This window comes from Pholcus phalangioides, unplaced genomic scaffold, assembly GCF_987345545.1.
Source record: "Pholcus phalangioides strain wild (caught in Gottingen) unplaced genomic scaffold, Ppha-v1.0 ptg000010l_1, whole genome shotgun sequence".
Taxonomy (NCBI): domain Eukaryota; kingdom Metazoa; phylum Arthropoda; class Arachnida; order Araneae; family Pholcidae; genus Pholcus; species Pholcus phalangioides.
Genome location: NW_028301603.1, coordinates 30651213 through 30673607, shown reverse-complemented (window position 1 = coordinate 30673607; position 22395 = coordinate 30651213). Strand labels below are relative to the sequence as shown.

The 22395-nt window shown below is 39.1% G+C and overlaps 1 protein-coding gene across 1 annotated transcript in view; it reads right to left on the bottom strand.

Annotated features, from left to right (window-relative positions):
• Nucleotides 1–22395, bottom strand: part of LOC149081268 (cell adhesion molecule Dscam1-like) — a 265918-nt gene that overhangs the window by 50444 nt on the left and 193079 nt on the right. Inside the window, exons 9-11 of the mRNA XM_089238109.1 lie at nucleotides 13697–13987; nucleotides 12568–12687; nucleotides 8872–9045 (exon numbers count right to left, since the gene is read on the bottom strand). Of these exons, the coding sequence (XP_089094235.1) occupies nucleotides 8872–9045; nucleotides 12568–12687; nucleotides 13697–13987 (585 nt within the window). The remainder of the gene's footprint in view (nucleotides 1–8871; nucleotides 9046–12567; nucleotides 12688–13696; nucleotides 13988–22395) is intronic.

Below are 22395 nucleotides of genomic sequence, written 5' to 3'. Positions count from 1 at the left end.
CATAATATAATTTACAAGTGATGAAAATTATCTTCATTCATACTTTCAGTAGAGAATGCCAATTCAGATAAGCTTCGTTAAAAAAAAAAAAAAAACTGGAAAGTTTATAAAAAAAGTGAGAACGACCGAAACCAGCACTGCCGAAACACGGGAATATCACTAAAATTACGGTACATTCCTGTGTAATATGGTCAAATATGAATTGTTTCAGACATTTTGCTGGTACGTCAATCACTCGCCTTTCTCAGTGTGAAACCACGGGGTGTTTTGTCTTCATTCACAGTAATCCAGGTAAGTGGGAGAAGAGAGAATAATAGATCGGATGAAACGGGACTATTTTGACCTAAGGATGAATCGGGAAAAGACGAAACGGTACCTAGCCTTAGAACGACGTATTAACATCGTATGCTATACCCGTAGCTTCTACCGCCCCCCTGGAACATTCCATCGCCCCCCAGGGAGCGTTAATGCCCACCTTGGGAATCACTGATCTAAACACCCAATATAATAGTTTCGTATATGCTATAGATTCTATTAAGTAAAATTTTAGTTTCAATAAAAACCAAAGATTTAAATACAGAAACCTTGGGTCGATGATCAGATTTATGAATTAATTCTTCGCAAAGAAAAACTTTGGAAAAAATGCCGTATGTGCATTCTTTTGATGAAATTTATAAATGTCAAAACAAATCAGTTGCTCGAAATCTTAAATTAAGAATTATTACTGCAAAAAAATAAATATCTCTGTTCTGAATTTAAAAAAAATGCAACACAAGTAGAAAACGCAATGGTCTTTCATAAATAATTTAACTGGTAGCAATGGTAAGAATGTATATGCCTGATAGCACTGACGATAACATTTTAGCTGAAGACTTTAATTCTCATTTCAATAACATAAGCTGTAACACCTTGATTGATATGAATACTGTTGATTTTAAAAAATTCTTAACCCAATCTTCAACTTCATTTTGCTTTTATCCACTTGAGGGCTCTGAAACACTAAGTGTTGTAAATTTAATCTGTAGAAAGTATTAATCCCATTATAATCCGAGGTATTCCAAGATTTAAAAAAATTCACTTTTAAAAACATAAAATTTCTTACAAATTTTACTAATAATTCCATCACTCATAATGGCTTTCCTTGTCCATTAAAGTTATTCGTTGTAACCTATCGGTTACATTCGTACATAGGTTTATTGGTTGTTTTTTCCACAATATAATACAGGATTTTGTGGGCCTATATGGTTACCTATATAATAACTTGTATAAAGAAATGTAAAAATAATGAGTTAATTCTTTTGTCATCCTTGCTGACTGACTCCCTTCCCCTATCACTGAGTTTCTCCTAGGACTCTTGGTTAAGAACTACTGCTTATGACTGAGTAAATGACATTTTTGGTTCCCTCAACTTGAATAGGAGTTTACTTTTCGAACAAAAAGAATTATAAGCAGGCCTGGTCCTTAGCAGACGCGGGACCCGGTGCGAAAGTAATTGTGAGGCCAGAGACGTCTTAACAGTTTTGAGGCCCCTCTTAGCACCGATTTTATATATTCTGTGGTTGGAGGGTGGGAATAGATATATAAAAATTCACACATTATTAAAAATATACAAGGACGCTGGAAAATACTCATACAAAAAAATATAGACGAAATTAAACGACAATTAAAGGAAATTTCGAACAGTATAAAATTTTAAATTGTTGAAAGAAATAATTCCAAAACTAATTAAAATTTGCACTTAATGAAAGAAATCGTCCGACAACTAATAAAAATTTAGAATCGATATTCGAGAGAGATAATTCCAGCACCCACATGAAAATTCAGAATAAATGGAAGAATTAACTCCAGAATTGATGAGAATTCGGAATTCCAGAATGGATAAAAATTTAGAATTACAGAATAAATGCCCAAATGTTCAAAAATGTTTTACAGAAAGTTCAAAATTTATGAAAGATATAATTCCAAAACGGAGAACAAAATTCAGAAATAAAAAGTAAGTGTGTGGCTCTCAATAAAAAACCTTTCGCACTTGTCACACACCCTTAAGGGAAGTTTTGATTTCAAATAAGGGGTCATTCAAGTATGACGTGAGCATCGAGGGGGGGGGGGGAAGGGGGTTTCGGATTTGCTAGCTTTTGATGACAAGGGTGGGGGAGGTGGGTTTGAAGGTTGCTTACGTCATCAACCACCCCTTTTTGAAGATACGAAATATTCTAAGCTGCTGACAGGGGCGGGGCGGGGGGGTCAGTGTTTTGCTGACTTTTGTTGACAAGGGGGGAGGGGGGGTCAAAAATGGCTGACAATATGCTTACGAAATACTTGAATGTCCCCTAAGGGGGGGAAAGAGAGTACTAGGGTGCGTAATGCCCACGGGTGGTAAAATTTAAAAATGCAAAGCAAAAAAGAATGATTTTTTACATTACAAAAAAAATCTTTGCAATGGATCTATGAAGTTTTAATGGAGCCCCTCCTGCAAAAAGTACTAGTTACGGCTCTGACATCAAGAGATTTCAGAGATATTTTGGTGGGGCATTGCCTATTAAAAAAGGTTGGGACCCACGGAATTGAACAGATGTGAATCGGTTCGAATCGTTTTGAATGCCGACACGAAATTCTCACGGACCAGGTGTTGGAGAAAACTAGTATCCATGATACTATTTAACCAACTTTTCTAAATAAAATATGGTCAATTAAACCGTAATAGAGAAAATTGTAAAATTGTTTGTTTAAACACCTTCCATCCAAAATTGCATTTGCCAATATTTCTTATCTTAGAAAGTTTTGAAGCAGTCAACGACCATTATAACAACGTAAGTCAGCATAAAACTATCTGTTATAATTGAGTTTGATTTTAATGAGATCAATGCGTATGTGTCAAGATGGTGTTCCTTAATACCCTTTCTAGTGTAGCAATTCATCGTTTCAGTTTATCAAGAAAATTATCATAGATGAAGCTAAAAAATAGGATTTTGATAATTTGAAAATGTTTTAATGGAACATTAAACATTAACTTTTGGTGGAATTTCCCACTTCTGCTTCATCATAACCGTGTTTGATTCCCGCTTTAAAAAAAGATTGGATCCATCCCATCGATTTTCCGAAGGGTTTTAGGTTATATTTTCCCCTTGAGGGGCTTCAAAACATCGAAAGTGAAAATAATTAAATTATCCGAGTCTTTTCTTTTTGTTTAGAAGAACAAATTCTTTCCTCCCTCGAAGAATTTCTATATATACCTCACCCTTGAATAATTTCTCTCAATCGCCATCTTTCGTGTCCGGAAAATCCGACGCCGAAAAAATTACCGCTAACAAAATGACCTAGCGGTCATTCCGACACACCGATCAACAATTCACGCGAGTGACAGTTCGGCATGAGTGAATAAACGAGTGAATGAATGATCGAGTGAGCAAGTGAATGAATGATCGAGTGAGCAAGTGAATGAATGATCGAGTGAGCAAGTGAATGAATGATCGAGTGAGCAAGTGAATGAATGATCGAGTGAGCAAGTGAATGAATGATCGAGTGAGCAAGTGAATGAATGATCGAGTGAGCAAGTGAATGAATGAGCGAAACCGGCCTTAACTAGAGCTAGCTCGCTCTCGCTCACTCACTCACTCACTCACCAAATCACTCATTATATCACTCACTCACCAAATCACTCATTATATCACTCGCTCACCAGGCAAATCATTATATCACTCACTCACTAGGTTACTTATTATATCACTCACTCACTTCCTAGGTCACTTGCTCACTCACTTATTTCCCAAGTCACTTGTTCACCAGGTCACTTGCTTACTAGGTCACTCACTATGTCACTATATCACTCTGTACACCTACTAGAGGACCGGTCTAAGGACCGGTCACTCACTTGATCTCTTAGCCACTCATTTACTCCCTAGGTCACTCAATTTTCATTTACTCACTAGGTCACTCATTCTATCGCCAACTCACTTGGTCGCTCACTCTCACTCACTATCTAGGCAGCTCACTCTGTTACTCTCCGACTGGGTCTCTCACTCTGTCACATGCATTCACTTACCAGATCGTTCACTTACTGACTAGGTTGTTCTCACTCATTCACTAGATCACTCAGTCTACCACTGAGTCTACCCGAGCACCACTACACTCACTCATTAGGTCACCCACCAACTCACTCACTAGGTCACTTACTCTATCTCTAGGTCGCTCCACTGTTACTCGCTGACTCAATAGTTTGCTTACTCACCAACACTTAACCAATCTATCACTTACTTCACTACTGTATCATTTACACGGATTCACTCACACAGTCATTCCTCGCTCACCGACTCGTGTCCGAACAGTTGTCCGTGAATTTTCTTAGCGATGAGTTCTCCTAGCGGTGAAGTGCATGGCGGTGAATGAATTTTCGGTAAAACCGCCTTCTTTTATTCACTGAAACGGGGCAAAAGCGTATCTCGTGTTCAATTCATTTATTTTTCATCAGAAGTTAAGATTTTTAACGGAAATAAGTGTCCAGTTTCTCCAAATAATTTGCGGACCGGCAAAAAAAATTCGTAGAATCAATTAGCAGACCTCCTAACGGCAAGGACAGAAATAAAAAATCAATATATAGACTGTATTTCATTTAATAAATTTAAAATTATGGAGCGGTTATGTTAATCGGGCTGCCTCTCTCATGGACCAGTGATGGGAGAACACTGGTATATATGCAGTCGAATTCCGTTTTAACGAACTCCAAGAGAGGAATCACTTCGTTATAAAGGAATTCCAGGTTTTAGCGTTGCTCCTATGTAAACTTATCTGGAGGGGGGAGGGGGGGGGGATTCAACTGTATTTCTAGATCAGATATGGCCAACTAAACCACAATGCAGAAAATTTAAGTTTTTCGACGAGAGAGGAAAGTTTATTAATATTTTATATATACTTTTGTATTATTAAAAAAGATTTTTCGAAGCCGTCAACGACTATTGTAACCAAAAAAAATATGCAGAATCTTTGTTATAAAAGAGTGACTTTAGTGATTAATGCGCATGTGTCAAGATGATATTCGTCTTGAAGGATACTGTACCCAGTACAGATGTTACAGATGTTTCAATGAATCGAAAAAGCATGATCATAGATAACGCCAAAAAAAATTGATAATTATAAAAATTTTAAAAGAAATATCCTTTTTTTGGTAAATTTTTCTCTTCTGCTTCATCGTAACTAGAGCCCGGATTATACGCAAATGTATATGCTCATATCTACATATGGCTCCTAGGGCGGGGTGGGGGGGTGTGCATTCACTGCACCCAAACCCCCCTCCCCTCGGCTCTCTTCGAGCCCCGCTCACGAGAGTCGAGAGTGGACTTGGGTGCCCTCGGGAGGGCACCCCCAGACCCTTCTCGAGTCTCGTCGAGCCCAGACTTTGCCTATGTACACACGCATTCGCATATTTTGGCCTTTTTTAGCATTAATGCATATAAATGCATAAAATCGATGAATTTTCAGAATATAAGAACATATTTTTGAAACTTTATTTAACCTTCTCTTCTGCTGTCACCGGCGGGACAAAAAAATTAATTTGGTAAAAGAGGGGTGACCGTTGAGCAGGGATTTGAAATGCATACCTCTATTATGCAACGGGGAAATATTATTTGGCCGTGAAGGGTGAGACTGCATCTGAGAGGTGTCCGTTAAGAGAGGATTTCACTGTACTTTTATAACATCGGTTTTTCTGCCGCAGGTGGAATTTAGTGAATTAATAGAGATTTTCGTATTTTCCAAATATCAAGTGTTCTAATAATTAGCCTTAATAATTATTATTAAGGAAATTTCTAGAGATGCGTCAAAAGTGTTCATTTTTTTTAGAAATAGTGTCGAAATTATTTTGTTACTGAGCGCAGCTGTAACAAACTAGAAATTAGAAATGCCTAAATAAAAAATGTGTAGAAGTTTTTTTTGCATATGCGGGGATATTTTTTTGTAAATGAATACTCACTATAAGAAATAGAAAATATTCAGAGAAATTGAATTTTTTCTGGATGTAAAATGCCGAAACTAATATTTGGAAAGAAAAGTGATTCGTCTTGTCCGGGAATCGAACCCTAATCCCCTTTCATACCGGACAAGTGAGCTAACCAATACAGCAGAGACATACTTTTCAGTTCCTTATAACACGCATTAGTAACGTGAAACGATGAGATACCATCTTTAATAGAAAATATTCATTTTACAACCACACATCTGCTTTTTTTGCATAGTGTTTCTTTTAAATGCATATTTTCTCATTTTTTGACGATGTTTAACTTTTTCATGATTTTTCAGTGCATATTTTGGCATTGCAAGTGCATATTTTGGCATTGCAAGTGCATATTTTGGCATTTTGAGTGCATATTTTGGCATTTTGAGTGCATATTTTGGCATTTTGAGTGCATATTTTGGCATTTTGAGTGCATATTTTGGCATTTTGAGTGCATATTTTGGCATTGCAAGTGCATATTTTGGCATTGCAAGTGCATATTTTGGCATTGCAAGTGCATATTTTGGCATTGCAAGTGCATATTTTGGCATTTTGAGTGCATATTTTGGCAGTTTAATTGCATTTTTGCACATTTTTCGGCTTTTAAGTGCATATTTTGGCATTGCAAGTGCATATTTTGGCATTTTGAGTGCATATTTTGGCAGTTTAATTGCATTTTTGAATATTTATATTTTTCGGTATTTAAGTGCATATTTTTCGGCATTTAAGTGCATATTTTGGCATTTTGAGTGATTATTTTGGAATTTTGAGTGATTATTGGCATTTTGAGTGATTATTGGCATTTTGAGTGATTATTTTGACATTTTGAGTGATTATTTTGACATTTTGAGTGATTATTTTGGCATTTTGAGTGCATATTTTGGCATTTTGAGTGATTATTTTGGCATTTTGAGCGCATATTTTGGCATTTTTATTTGCATATTTGCATATTTTTAGAGCATATTTTGCCACTTTTTTAGTGCAAAAATAATAAGTTATAAGTTATAATTTATTATTTTTGGTTGTTGCTGGCACATTATTTTTTAGTACCATTTCCATAGACATAAGATTAACTTGGGGGGGGGGGCATTCAACTATTAGTTATAATCCGGGCTCTAAATCATAACCATGTATTTATTTATTTATTTGTTCTCACTTACAAAAAGGATCGAATCCCATCGATTATTTCGACAGAGTTTACAGGCTATATTTTTCCCTTGAGGGGCTTCAAAACATCGGAAATCTAAAGAATTGAATTATCCGAGTCCTTTCCGTGTGGGAAAAAAAGGGAAAATACAAAACTTCTTTCCTCCCCCGGAGAAAAATTTCTACCTCATCCTTGAATAATTTCTCCCAATTGTCCTCTTTTATCCACTGAAACAGAACAAAAGCTTACCTCGCGTTCAATTCATTTATTTTATTTTATTTTTGTTCGTCTCAGAAGTTAGGATTTTGAACGAAAACAAATGGCTTTTCAATTTCTCCGCCATTGCTTCTAATGAGCGCAAAGAAAAATACCGGGAGGGAAAATTTCCCTTTTTCCTTTTTGAAGCCTCGGAGAGAGAAATCTCTTTTTCCCCCCATCTTTAATTTTCGAAATAATATTAAATTTAAAAATGTTTTCCCCCCCCCCCTTATCGAAACAAATTTTCATGTGGAATTTAACGTATTGCAAATACATAAATATTTTGTATTGGGGCCTAGAGGTGGGGGATAATGTGTTTTTGTTTGAATTTCATTTTTACCCTTGGAATAATTTTCTGATTTTATTTGAATTGTGAGAAAATTTGTCGGTTGTTGCTGGTACATTTTTTTTAGTACCATTTCCATAGACATAAGATTAACTTAGGGGGGGGGGGCATTCAACTATTGCGTCAGCAGAGTTTTAGCCATTTTTTATCCCTCCCCTTGTCAGCAAACGTCAGAAAAACACTAGCCCCCCCCCCGGTCAGCAGCTTAGGGGTCATTCAAGTATTACGTCAGCATCGATAGGGGAGAGGGGTTTCCGATTGGCTGAATTTTGATGACGGGGGGGGGGAGGCGGGTTTGGATGATGCTTACTTCATCAACCACCCCTGTAGAATGCAGACACCACCCTTTAGAAAACACTGAACCCCCCCCCCTCCCCTCCGTCAGAAAAATTTCGTCAGCAGCTTAGGGATCATTCAAGTATTACGTCATCATCAATGTGGGAGGGGGTTTCCGATTTGCTGACTTTTGATGACAAGGAGGGAGGGGAGTTTGGATGATGCTTACGTCATCAACCACCCTTTATGAAGATAGAAAATGTTATTAATGGAATCTTATCCGGTGCACCAAAAACGGGAAAAAAACTTTCGATAGTTATTGGGCACCTGAACTAACATTCTCCCTATTGATAAGTCCCCCCCTACAGAGCCACTTTGGTGATTTCTAAATGTTTCACGGATCCTTCAAATGCTCTGGAACTGTGAAACGGATCACTTAAGCAATCTGGGAATGTTCCGCGGGTAACTTGGGTGATGTAGAACCGCACTGGGGGCCACTTAATGTGCTCTGGAACGGTGCCACGCTTCACTTCAATGCCGTAAATATGCCGCGGATCACTTAATTAATCTAGAAATGTGCCGCGGGTAACTTGAGTGATGTAGAACTGCAGTGCGGGCCATTTGTGCTGTAAAATTGTGTCAAATGTCACTTAAGGGATCTCTGAACTGTTCCGCGGGTCACTCATTTGATCTGTGACTTTGCCGAGGCCTACTTGTGATCTGAAAATTTCGGCTCGGGCTGCTCTAGAATTATCACGGGCCACTTGAGCGATCTGCAAACGTGCCGTATAGTTCATTTTTACAAAATTAGCTTTCAGGTGGCAGGAGATTGTGAGATACTTTTTGCAATATACTTACTGTGCACGGTGAACCGTATGACAGAGTTCAGTCCCATCCCGACGCCGTTGTTCGCCTCACACACGTAGAATCCGGCATCGGCTAATTCGACGCTCTGGAAATTCAGGGAACCATTCACCAGGATGTGCACGTGCGAACTACTGACGATGGTCTTGAAGTTCTCTGGCGAATTCCCTGGAAAATATTTTGAAAAAAAAAAAAAAAGCCCGTATCTCAAATTAATTTCAAAATTGTTCATACGGTTATAGCAGTGTTTCTTAACCTTTTTCCACTCATGACACCTTTGGACCATGTTTTCTTCTCGTGGGCCCCCACAACCGTGTTACTTAGGGTCACCCCCCACCCCAGTCAGGAGCGAGATAATTTCCTCTTGAGTAAACTTATACCGTGAAACTTTTTTTATGAATAAGGTTATTTTTTATGAATAATGCTCCGGGACCCCCTATGCTAGAGTTATTTTTTTTTTCTTTGTGTGCTCTATGCTGGGCCGTTTCAACATAATAGGCCTCGGGCAAAGTGAAATTCCGGGGTCTACAGAATTTTTCGAAGGCCCATTAGCATTTGATATCGTTGCATATGTCGCATATTTACATACTTGAGCTGGAAATTCATTGAACCGGATCTCATTGTGAGCTCTTCTATGGAAAAGATATAACTGGCAGGGCCATCTCAACACATCACCATGGGGCCCCAGATTTTTCTGGATGCCATTTAGCTGGAAATGCCAGCCTACCGATTTATATACTTTGAGAAATTGTAGCATAACATCTCCTTATCATGGGGACAACTATCATCCCCCCCCCCGGGACATGGTTTTTTCGGGCATGTACCGGATTATAAAAAAGGTAGCCCTGTGTATATGTATATAGTTCAAGAGCAGTGTTTGCCAAAGTGGGCAATATCGCCCCCTGGAGGGCGATGTAATGGTCCAAGGGGGTGATAGAACCTACTGATTTAACATAGGATCCTATGGGTTTACTTGAGTTGGGGGGCGATGAGAGGAAAAAATTTCTGATGGAGGGGGCGAGATGGAACAAAAAGTTTGGGGCACTATGTTCTAGACTGATTCTGCTAGATTCTGAAAGTAGTGTCACGCCTTTTAAAACCAATATTTCACTTCAAAGCGCTTCATTTCTCCACATCTTAGTTGTTGTTGTTTTTTTCAAAGCTGTCTGTGCCCCCCCCCCCCTTAAGTATCTTCCATGACTTCCATTTGAATTTTACCCGTGGCTCTCTTAGAATATCTCAGTACCGCAAGGGCCATATGATGGCCATATGACCTCCCCCCAGGTGGAGAAAAACTGGATTACAGGGCAGAATTCTTAGACCGATCGTCTACTGGAAGCTACTACGAGCTGTAATAAGTCACCTGTTTGTGCTGGGGGATCCGGAAATTTCACCACCGATATTTCAACTCCGACGTCTCGCCCTCGATATTCCCTTCCTGGTATTTGCGTCCCCAGAAATTTCGCCCGTGCAATTGGCCCTAGACATTTCGCTGCTAACATTGCACCTGCCCTGACCATATGAGTTACCGGGTGAGTGACCGTATAACTGATTGAGGGACTGTATGAGTGACTGCATGAGTTAACAATTGCCTGACCGTATGAGCGACTGTATTTTTGATCGAGTTTGTGGCCTTATGAGTTAATGGACGAGGTTCAGCAGTAGTAGCAGGCCTTATGAGTGACCACACTAATTTGGGCTCTCATACGGTCTCACTGGCACTCACTCATATCAGCCGCCCACTCACTTGTTCACTCGTATAGTCACTATCCCATTCAATTGGTCACTCATATGGTTGCCCACCCATTCCAAGGAATGGAAATGTGATTGACCCCCACGTTTGAAATAAAAAATCTCATTCACGGTGTTGAAGACACCGCAGAAGGAATGTAGCGCTATCTATAAGTCAACGTAGCTACTTTGACATGTGATTACGCCCAAACGATTTATCACAAATTATTGAAATTTCATGACTTTTCTCATGTTGTTAATGCCCTTAAATTCCTAAAATATGAATGTTTTAGGTTTTTTTTTTTTACTTTTGTGGTAAAATGAAGTTCTACCGAGAATGGCTATGTCGGTAATTTTGGCCGCTGTGAATGCTATTTAACTGATATGATTCCAAAATTAGCTGAAATGGACAGTCTTCTAATATGAGCATGTTAATATTGAAGGAACAGATATTTTCTATCTCATGGTGCAAGGCATACTTTTGAAGAAGCTCGTCACCGTACGTTATTCGATTCATTTGGCGTTTCTGTATGCATCTTTCCGTGTTTATACTGCATTGCATTCGACATTACAATCTAACGCGACGAAAAAAAATAATCCTCATTTTCACCAAATTTACCGATGGACAGGGGCCTCTTGCCTGTGGGGACGAGACAATTCTTATCGTGTTTGATTTCTTCATAATATAAATTCACTATAGAGGGTCACACTGGAGATCCCAGCCTTGGACCCCCCCCCCCCGATACTATTACTAAACTGAACATACACCTCGTACGCATTCCTCTGCGGAATTTCTAACGAAGCGGTGCATGTCGGGACGTGTTGTGTAAGTGTATGCATGGCCTTAATATACGCACTCGACTTACTACGAACAATATATTGTTCGACTTGTGTGTGGCCCTAACATATTTATGTTGTCATAATTTTGCGCGTTTCGTGTTTTTGCTGGTGGCCCTTCATATCTTAATGTAAAGATGGTAAATGCTTGAATTTTCATGTTTGTGTCAGTATCGTGTTGCAAGTCTGCCTGCTCTCAGCGGAGAGACTTTTTTAAACAAGGGACTGGGTCACATTCACGTATCGCAGTTGCAAAACCGCAGAAAACAAACCAACATCTGCGAGACACACGCATTCGTTGCAGTGGATGCATTGCATAAAGTGGCTTTGAGTTCCACTCTTTGCTATAGTTCGTTTCAGGTTAACTTTGCAGTGAAAGGGAAGTTACGAAGGAACAGCATCACACGCTGCTATGACAACGAAAGCCTTTCAACCAATGTATCGATGCGCGGTGACGGTAAGGTATGGCTGATTCTCGCCAATCCCACTGAGAAAAACTTTTTACGTATAATGGTGACTATTTTTTTTTCTAATTTAAAATTCTTAAATGAATAAAGATCGATTCAGGACAACATTTTTTCAGTATTTTTTTTTTCAATCATTCAAAAAATTTAAATATTCTGCATAAATGATCATCGTAAACCTCCGATATATGGGAACTATATTTTGCGGGGAAGGAATACACTCTTTACCTTTCTCTGCACTGCAAAGTTAACCTGAAATAGACTATAGTGTCACGCCATTGCTTGGCGAGACAACCATTCCGAATGCATCGAAATGTGATTGATCCACGCGTTTGCAGAGGGCAATTTCACCCACTGTATAGACACCGCACAGGGAAGGTAGCGCTACCTATCAGTCGACGTAGTAAATAATTTTCGGAACCGGTATATACTCAAAATTTCAGACGCATTCTTTGAACCTATCTTTAATATTTCGAAATTATTACATCTCAAAATGTTATAAAGATTTTTTTTTTGAAGCACTCTGTACTCTCAAAATCGAATTGACAAAATGCCATTTTTTTTTAAAATAAGGTGTTATAGAAGCAAACAATATTTTAAACTTATACATTTTCCATTATGCAACTCTTAAAATAGCGCGGTGCTAATCTTAACGTACCTGTTGCTTTCTTCCATCTCACATGAGGCAATGGTACGCCATCAGCTTGGCAATCGATCCTAGACGGACGTCCAGCGACAGCCGATTTATCCTTAGGTTCCAAGACCCACCTAGGCGGAACTAACGGAGAGAGAGAGGGAACAATAACATTTCACATAATTCCGAATCCTGAATATACACACTTATTATTCCCCCCATATATATAATACTACTCTCCATATAATACGAGAAAATCGTGACGTATAATTCATACACTGTAAAACAATGGCTCTAATACACGCATAATTAATTGCGACAACACGAATGTTCATTTGTACCTACGAGCGTTGTTGTTGCTCCACACTATACAAAGAGGACGCGGACGTCATGTCGTAGGGAATTCCCCCGGTGGGGAGGGAAAAATGGCTAATTAGAATTCAGAGATGAATTAATCCAATTATGGCTGATTTATCCTATTTCGAAATACCGAGCTTTTGAAAAGAATTTTCAATTTAGTTTGGTTGGGGGAAATTATTGGCGAGTCTTTTGCCGGGTTTGTATTATATTCTGTGCGCGTTTGTGCTTCCTTCCGCATCCATCAAGTCGTTTCTTTTGTAATAACGACAACGCCGTTTCGATAATACGTCCGTGGAAACCCCCCCCTCCACCTCCCATTTTCTTTGCCCTACAGAAACCCCCCAACTATTTACAATGATTATATATATCCGACGTAACTATTGAATGCGTACGCTTTTTGATTAATGCGACTCTTCGGCTTTTCAATTTAAATTGCACGCGCTTACGCCATTTTTCGTCTCTAGAGCGAGTGAAAATTGTAACAAATGTTACGACATTATACGGATTTTTCCGATCTCACTCTTTGCGGAAGAGAGGGTACTTTCAGTGAACGTTAATGTTTCGCCTTCTTATTAGCGATTCTCGAATGAATCAAAATTAATTGGAAATAATTAAATTCCAAATGGGAACATACACGTATTGTGTGACGCGTCCCTTTTGAAAAGAGAGACAACAGAGTCGAGATGGATTTTTATCAATTGTTTTATGATCATGTGAATATTTGTCGCTCCCGTTATTATTATATGATTATTTAAAACGCACTTATTAAATAAACATTGATGTCATTCCCTACCTTTGACTGTCAGAGTGGCAACGTGCGATCCGGTGGCGACGTCGTTCGTTGCGAGGCAGCTGTACTGTCCGTTGTGCCTGTAGGCGAGCTTGTCTATCGATAGGGTCGACACGAAACCGTTCTCGGGATAGTGTATGGTCGCGTCCAAGACGCCGTCTTTCAGAGGGATGCCGTCCTTCAGCCAACGGATCGTGAACGGAGTGTCGCCAGCGGACACAACGCAGGTGACGGCCGTCCGCATACCTTCGTGCAGGTCGGCTCTGAACTCGAACGGCGACACCTTCGGACCGGCTGTAAATGGAATCGGTATCGGATTCATTAGATATTGATTGGCAATTGATATTTGACGATGTGTCCGAATTCTAGCTATTTCGATATTTTTTGGTCAGACTTCGGACATTTTGACTGTAATATAAGAATTGCATGAATAATTATAAACTAGTAAAATGAGAGAAAAAACATTAGATATCAACTGTTTGGCGGTTTCGCCGAGAAACGAATATATCCACGTGCTTTCCGAGCTCCACGTTTTAGAAATGTCTCCCTATGCACCGATTCATCGGGGGGGGGGGGGGATTCATAACTCATGAGCAGAACATTTAAGGAGTGATAGAACATATCTAAACAGGAAGTTTTCTTCGTGCAATATACGGTCGTAACACAAACGGTGAACCGCTAGACGGCGTTGTCACTGAACGCATAAAGCGCCTGTTGTGCCACTTATCATCGTTTCTGTCGTAAATTGATTAATCTCATTAGTATTATATCATAATAGTCTTATCTGGTAGTAACACTGTCACTATCAAACCTTATGATTGTATTCAACCTATAAATTAGCTACCCTACTCATTACTCAACAATATTATAGGGTAATAACCTCCTCTTATTTGAGGCCCTTGAAATTCAAAGGAATTTCACACAATAATCTACCACCCATATGGCACCAAGTGCACCACTGTCTCGGATTGGCAGGGACACGACCCAGGGGGTATGCACTGTATGCAATTACATTTGGCACCCCGGTACCACCAATCAAGGTTTCAGGGGTAAATTGAGGCTTGGAAGTGTTGTCTGGTTTCACGAATCAGGAGAAGGTAGGCATGCATTTCATTTACGGTGCTGAGAACGGGAAGGTTTTCTGGCAAGACGCGTGCCAGATCGAAAAACATTTGATCGATTCTGTGTGTTTACCAGGATTCTTTTGGTGGCCTTGCTGTCTTAGCGTGTCCTGGATCCCGCATGTTGTTGACATACATCAACCATTTTCACAGACATCTGTTCGATCGGTCAGAGGTTTATTGATCTGGGTCTTGTTTGAGGGCAAAACATTTAAGCCATTTCACAGGTGTCTGTGTGAAACGGGCTTCTTTGTCAACGGAATGCGGGATATAGGACGGAAGGGGGAGTGCAAAGGTGTCACAAGAAGCCCGTTTCACGTAGACACCGGTTCAGTCGTTCAGGGGTTTTTCGGTCCGGCATGCGTCTTGTCGATAAACAGCAGGTGGCAACTCTCCCTACAGAACTGCAACTCTCGGTGCAGTTTTTGAGCTTCGAGAGCATTCCCGTCTGTAGCATCATGCATGCAATGTATGTACGCCTTTCCATTCTTTATGCAATCTACAATAGAAAGGAGTGGCGCCATAAGTTTCGAAACCAGCGTTAAATGGCAGTGCCGTCCACGGCTTACCATGCATTTTGCGAGGACAATTACTTGTTTATGAGCGTTTTATCAGTCCATGAGTTCTGAATCACGTTGTACATGAAAGAAGTGATAATAAAAAGTTTATCACTGAATTTATTTTCGAAAATCCTCCCTTGAAAAACTCCAGTTGCTTCCCACGTATAATTTCATCGCCTGCCCAGGTAGAGATGCCTGTTTCACAGTTTGACACTCTTCAACATATTGATGTCTAGCGGTTTTTGAAATTTATGCCATAGAATCCATAGTTCGCAAACTTCTGACATCAGTGGTTTCCTCTCCATATGACCATATAACTTTGTCTTCCTCATACAATATAGCACAGTGGATTCTCTATGATCAAGCCGTGCGCAAGTCCAGCGTTTTCAGGCTCTCTGCTAACGTATGTGATGGAAGAAGAAAAGATGCTACTGTGTATCCTCAACCGGAATTAAAGTTATTGATCCTGTGAAAAGTAGAAATAATGCGAGCATTGTCACTGAGATGAAAAATGTTTCGTTAGTCAACGAATATATTGTTCAGGATCTCGTCTTCCCGGGGCCTTGACATCCGTAAAAGCTCATAAAGGGAAAGATTTCAGACGTTTATTATTTATTACTTATTTTCAGAAACAGAAATTCAAACTAAACTACAGAGCCATTTGAACACACTCTCCTCAACAAATTCCAAAGTCAGAGTGAATGGAAGTTCACTCTTCTATTCCAACAATCATATGCCACGCGTTCCTTACATGAGTGAAAACAAGCCTTTTCAAACTTCTATACCACTACTACAAAACCACACATGCACCTCGTCTATAATCCTCTGCTGAACTTCTACATTCCAATTGGTACATGTTGGAATGTACGTGTACGCGTTGTGAATCTAACGGGCAGTTTGTTTCTTTGTAATGTTTGTTATGTGTAGTGCTGCCATCTGCCATCGATTTTTTCTAACTATGAGTGAAGTGTATTGATTGAATAATTTTACCGTTGCAGGCTTGTTGCTCTTTGTGCAAACCCCCTATACTTCGTAACAAATGTTTTTAAAAATCTGTGATGTCCTTTATTACCCCAGTAGTGTTTCTCCCTTCACTTGATTTTCACCCGCACCTCGCCCACCCTAAGAATACCCCCCCCCCCCCGGGACTGCAACACACCATATGGCCCGACGCGCCTTGAACCGATTCACATTAGAGGGCAACATGTCTACAGATCTGTGATTCCAGGGTGATTTCTTTCGCGAATACCCAATTTATCAATTGAATACATGTTCCCCTCAAAATACAAAATTCGAAAAATATTGGAGCTGTTGCAAAAATATAAATCAATTGGATGGAAGTCGATTCAATCAAATAAAAAGCCGGGGCGATATTCTCCTCACCAAAATCACATAATATGGAGCTTCTTATATACGGAGAAATTAAATTAAAATAACGTATCTTTAGATGTAACGATGGCTTATTTCAAAACCGGACTCGCACTTACAGGAGATTTATAACGCGATTTACTTCAGTAAAAGAGAGAGAGGAAAAGAGAGTTTTGCTCCTGCCCTTTCACTTTTCCCTAAAGAAATAAAACGAAAAGAAAGAAAGGAATAAAAAATCACTTTAAAGCTCTTTTTAACTGCTCGAAAGAATGTTCGAGAGATTGGTGAAGCACATGAGATGGCCATAAAGTTTCTTGCAGTGATTTGCAATGTGTCCAGATAACATCCTCCACCACTGGAAACGCTGCCCCCCCCCCAAAAAACAAATAACCTTAATCTATGAAACTTCGAAAAGATATATTTTTTGTGTAATGGCCAAAAACCATCACCAGATGGATGCTGCGTTCGTATATTTAATTTATCGCACACATACTCACACACTACCGGTTTAGAAACATCCATTCACCAAATCTCAGATTACTCGAGGAATAATCTCTCCGTGAGAAAATCGACAGGAAAATTTAGCATGATTATTATACAGCTATATCACGCGTGGATAAGGACGAGTGCATCTTATAATGGATGCGATATAACATCCGAGACGTTACTTCGTAAATTGGGACCGGGATGCCGATAAATTACGTAAATTATATGGGAGTTATAGTTTGTAAATCTCCTGCAGATCGAAGTCATACAATGGATCCCTTCCATCAAAGATCTCTGAAGTTGTTTGAAATACAAGCGTCTTTGTATAAGCTTGGATGAATGGAATTGCGTTTATTCTCATCGCAAAATATTTGTCCCAGGAGATAGAAGCAAGAGTATCATCCTGGAATATGTATGGGTCTAGTAAACGAATAAAACGCAAACCTCAAATATGTGCGCGTGGATGAAACAAAAAGAGTTAGGGTTACTTTTAGCATTCAGGGTTTATTACTACTTATTACAGCATGTCTAATATACCCGTATTGCATGTATACGGGTGTACTAGTATATTCTGCAAAAATATCAACTATAAAGACCTACAGCATGTCTAGTATACGTGCAATATGGGACGTTGAATCAGCACCTCCTAGAGATAGAAGGCCTCAGCAGTCCGCTTGTGACTTCAGTAAGTAGTCCATTTTCCCTCAGAATATATTCGGGGGAAAAAAAAATTCCCTGCTCGTGCCAGTATCATCGTTGTGAGGAAAAGAAATGATCGGGCTCAGAATTGGCGATTTCCATGACCCACATCCAATCACTATGCGGTATTTGTGAGCCAATCAGGAAGATTCTACGCCAAAGTAAGAAGAAACGAAATAGGATGCTGTGCTTAAAAATGTGGCAAACTTGCTAGGTAGTCTGAATGACGTTTATGGCAAACGCTGCAGAGGCATTCTATCTCTAGGAGGTGATGGTTGAATCCCCTCATAGCCTGGTGCATAACATTAGAAAAATACCGATAGACAACAGGAGAGAGGGAAGATTTCAATATATTGATCATTTTTGTCGCACGACGGTCATTTTTTTCACACGAGGGATAGTTATACCGGGACTTACAATTTTTTGCCGATTCCGAACGGCAGGCTTGTTTTCTATACTCATCGAGAGGTTGGTGCGCTAACCCCTCGATGGGGGGACTTGCTGCGGTAGCAATGTTTTGCTGCGGTCAAGTCGCCGTTGTTTGTTGTACCCCTGTGTCAGGAAAGTTTTCTGACAAGGACGAACCGAATATCGAACTCGCGACACCTCTAAACATCTTTTGGTACTTTAGGCGAGCATCTTATCGACTTGGGCTACCGCGCCCTACAACATATTAGGTGAAAGCTCATATAGGTATTGAGGGGAATGAAATGGCGGATAAATTCGCAAAAGAGGCCACAAAACATTAGAACAAACATGAAAACCCCCTAATGAAGTGTCAGAGAAATGGCAACACCACTAGCGAAAAAGTCATTCGCGGTCACTATAATCACTCCCCCCCAATTTTCCAAGCAAGTTAATAGTGTCCCCCATTCTCCCGCAATCTAGCCCATGTAAACGGGCTTTAAAAAATTAAGAAAAACTGATAAAAAGTTATTTTTTATAAGAAGTTTTTCTTAGTATTTAATTTCTTCATAAAACTGCTTCCAAATTTTAGCTGTCTTGTGAGGGATAAATCCTTTATGCCCCCCACATACGATTGTACCTCGTGAAAAGAAATTGCATCACCCGCAAATGTGGACATCAGAACAGAAGAAAGGAGTATTATATGCGAGTATACCAAAAGGGGGGAAAGCCGTATCCAAAGAGAGTAGCTGAAATAATCTTGACTGTCGTATTAATTCATATTTTCGCACGGTGAAGTGAACACCGGATGGAAGAGAGAGAGACTTAATAGATGCAGGTATAGGATTTGGACGTCGAAATAACACTACAACATCCATCAAAAATGTCTCGCATAGCAACTGGTTCGTCAATAACTTCCGCTTGTCGCCGAAAATGATATTTTAACCTTGAATAGAGGCCAAGCCTGGCGTGAAAATTCCATCAGGAATCCATTTTCATCGCTTTCATGCCACGAACCGGAACAGGAATAAATCTCATCAGTGCTTAAAGCGCATAAAATTTACCAACATGACGAGTTGCAACATCCTTCATGGGTAGACGTTCAATAGAGACATCGTCTTCCTTGCAGACGGAATGCCACCAAGTTCTGTAGTTTGCCAAGATAACCAGTCGCAGTCACTCCAATAATGCCGTGACCATTAGCAGCAATTTATTTCATCGGAATTTAATATGAACCTACCCCAGAGTGACACTATCGGACAAATTTGTAATAATTTTTTACTTGTACGAATGTTGATTTTTTTCATTATTGGATGCAAAATACCCGGAATAGGAAAACTTATACAGGGTGTTATGTTAATGGACCGACAAACTCCGAGGGTTGTTAGTAGACATCAAGAGGAACAAAAATTGCAATGGAACATGGTGTCGCAAACAACGTTGAGAGGGCGAAAATCGCGAAAAACGCATGCAGGTTTCGAAGTCCCGCTGGAACGACAACGCAAAACGATTGATTACCTAGACTGTTCATATTTCCTTCATATAAATACGGGGTAGCACGAAAAAAATTGTCAAAGGCAAGTAAAGTTGAAAATTACAGCCAAGAAACATAGTCAAAGGGAAGTTCCCAGTTACAGCGGATAAAGTTGTCGAAGGCAAGTCTACTATATCATTCTATCATACAGGTTATTTCAACATAATTGACCGAAAAGAATATAAATTCTATGGTTCATTATAAAATTCAACAAAAGTATGAAAAATGATCAGCAAAGAGAACGGAAATTATCTGTGATAGTTGAACCATCAAAAAATCATTATGGGGGGGGGGGGGTGTTCAAGTATTACGTAAGCAAATTTTTAGCCATTTTTGACCCCCTCCCCCCCTGTCAGAAAATTGCGTCATCACTGCCCCCTACCGTCCTAACTCATAATGGTGGGATCAGAAACGTACGCGGGAGGGGGGCACAGGGAGCTCTAGCGTCTCCCCCCCCCCCAGACGGAAAAAAATTAAAATTTCGGAAGAAAACACTTTTATATGTAATTATAATCGATTTCTGTTAATTTCAATGCTATTTAAAAGGTAAGAACTCAAAATTTCTCTATAAAAAATTCATTGCGACCCACCCTTTAACCCATACATGGTAAACCCTTGACCCCCAGACAAAATGTGGTCCTGAAGGTTATCTGATGTTTCTTGCCTAATTTTGCAAAAATGAACTTAGCGCAGCACATTTACAAATCCCTTAAATATCCCGTGGCACAATTCCAGAGCATTTAAGAGGCCCTTGGCACATTTTCAGATCACTGAAGTAGGCCTCAAAGATCACTTCCATATTCAAAGATCACTTAAGTAACCCGCGACATAGTTACAGAACACTTAAACGATCCGTAGCACATTTAGAGATCCCTTGAGTGACATGTGGCACAGTTTTAGAGCACTTAAGCGGCCCCAGTGCTGTTCTACATCACTCAAGTTACCCGCGGAACATTCCCAGATTACTTAAGTGATCCGGAAACATTTTCGAGCACTTGAAACCTAAGCCATTTATAGATCATTAAAGTGGCTCTGTAGGGGACTTATCAATAGGTAGAATGTTAGTTCGGGTGCCCAATAACTATCGAAAGGTTTTTTTTCTCGTTTTTGGCGCACCGAATAAGATGTCATTAAGAATATTTCATATCTTCACAAAGTGGGGTTGATGACGTAAGCATCATCCAAATCCCCCTCCCCTCTTGCCATCAAAAGTCAGCAAATCGGAAACCCCCTTAAAGAGAAAATACAATTTTTCTGAATGAATAAGCACAAATTATGAATAATTACTTTGAAGATTATTTAAAATAATGATTATTCATTTCTTTTTTACGCATTTTTGCAAACATAAATTTAATGATGTTCTTCATTTGGCTCCTCGAAGGTTAAAATCATCTTACAAAGTTTTTCCTTGAAAAGTGCCAACTATCATCAGTCTATCGAGTTCGACTATATCTCGACGAATTTTGATCCAAATTTCACGGCTAAGTTTCTTTGAGTTTCATGAAGAAAGGCGCAAAATTTACTAATTGACATTTTTTTTTTTAGATTAGAGGACGTTTAAAAATTTTAATTTTTGTATTTCTTCCAATAATGATTTTTTTTGGTGGGGAAGGGTTCGACTATCACAGATAAATTCCGTTCACTTTGCTGATTATTTTTCATATTTCCGTTGAATTTTTAAATTAACCATAGAATTTATATTCCTTTCGGTCAATTATGGTGAAACATCCTGCATATATCCAAGAATGAAATAGACGAAGAATAGATTTATTGAAAAATTCCGGATAAATCACGTACGTACAATTGAACGACCGGACACATCCCCGTTTCACATCTCAGACAGAGATTACACACACAATTCACATACTCCTATTTAAAGTGTAATTTAAGCGTGGGTTTTACATGTATCATGTCTCATACTCTTATCGTTTTTGAGCTTACAAGGCCTAGAAGAAGAGGTTTGTTTGTCTCTTTAGTTTGAGAAACTGGTCCCATAGGTACAATATTGCAATCTCCCCACGAGACATCACATAATTTACGCATCTCGTTTCACAGTACTAAGATCAGCGAGGGAACACAAATACTGCAGATTTAATTCGCAACCCCCTTTTGAGATCCGGAAGAGCGTATTGATAAGCAATAAAAAGATGTTCTGTAAAATCACATACTGAATAATATTATTAATATATGTTATAATATTGTGTTCATATAAAGAATGATGTAGAAAATATTTTTAAATCAGTATATATATATTTAAAATTAAAGAAATTAAACTATTTTCAGCTATCGTTTGAACAATTGTTTTCAAAAATTGAGATAATGTTTTTTCTTTTAACTTTAATGAGTAAATATAATTTTATCGATAGAGGACGACACTTCATTTAATTGGTATATTTCCCGAAATGGGTATTATAAAGTTATATACATGGGATTATGCATCGCAGCGCGGGAAAAAACCACATCCAATTTATAAACTATTTGTTTTATACAATAATACAATATGTTTATCTAGCGTATTTGTCAAACTAA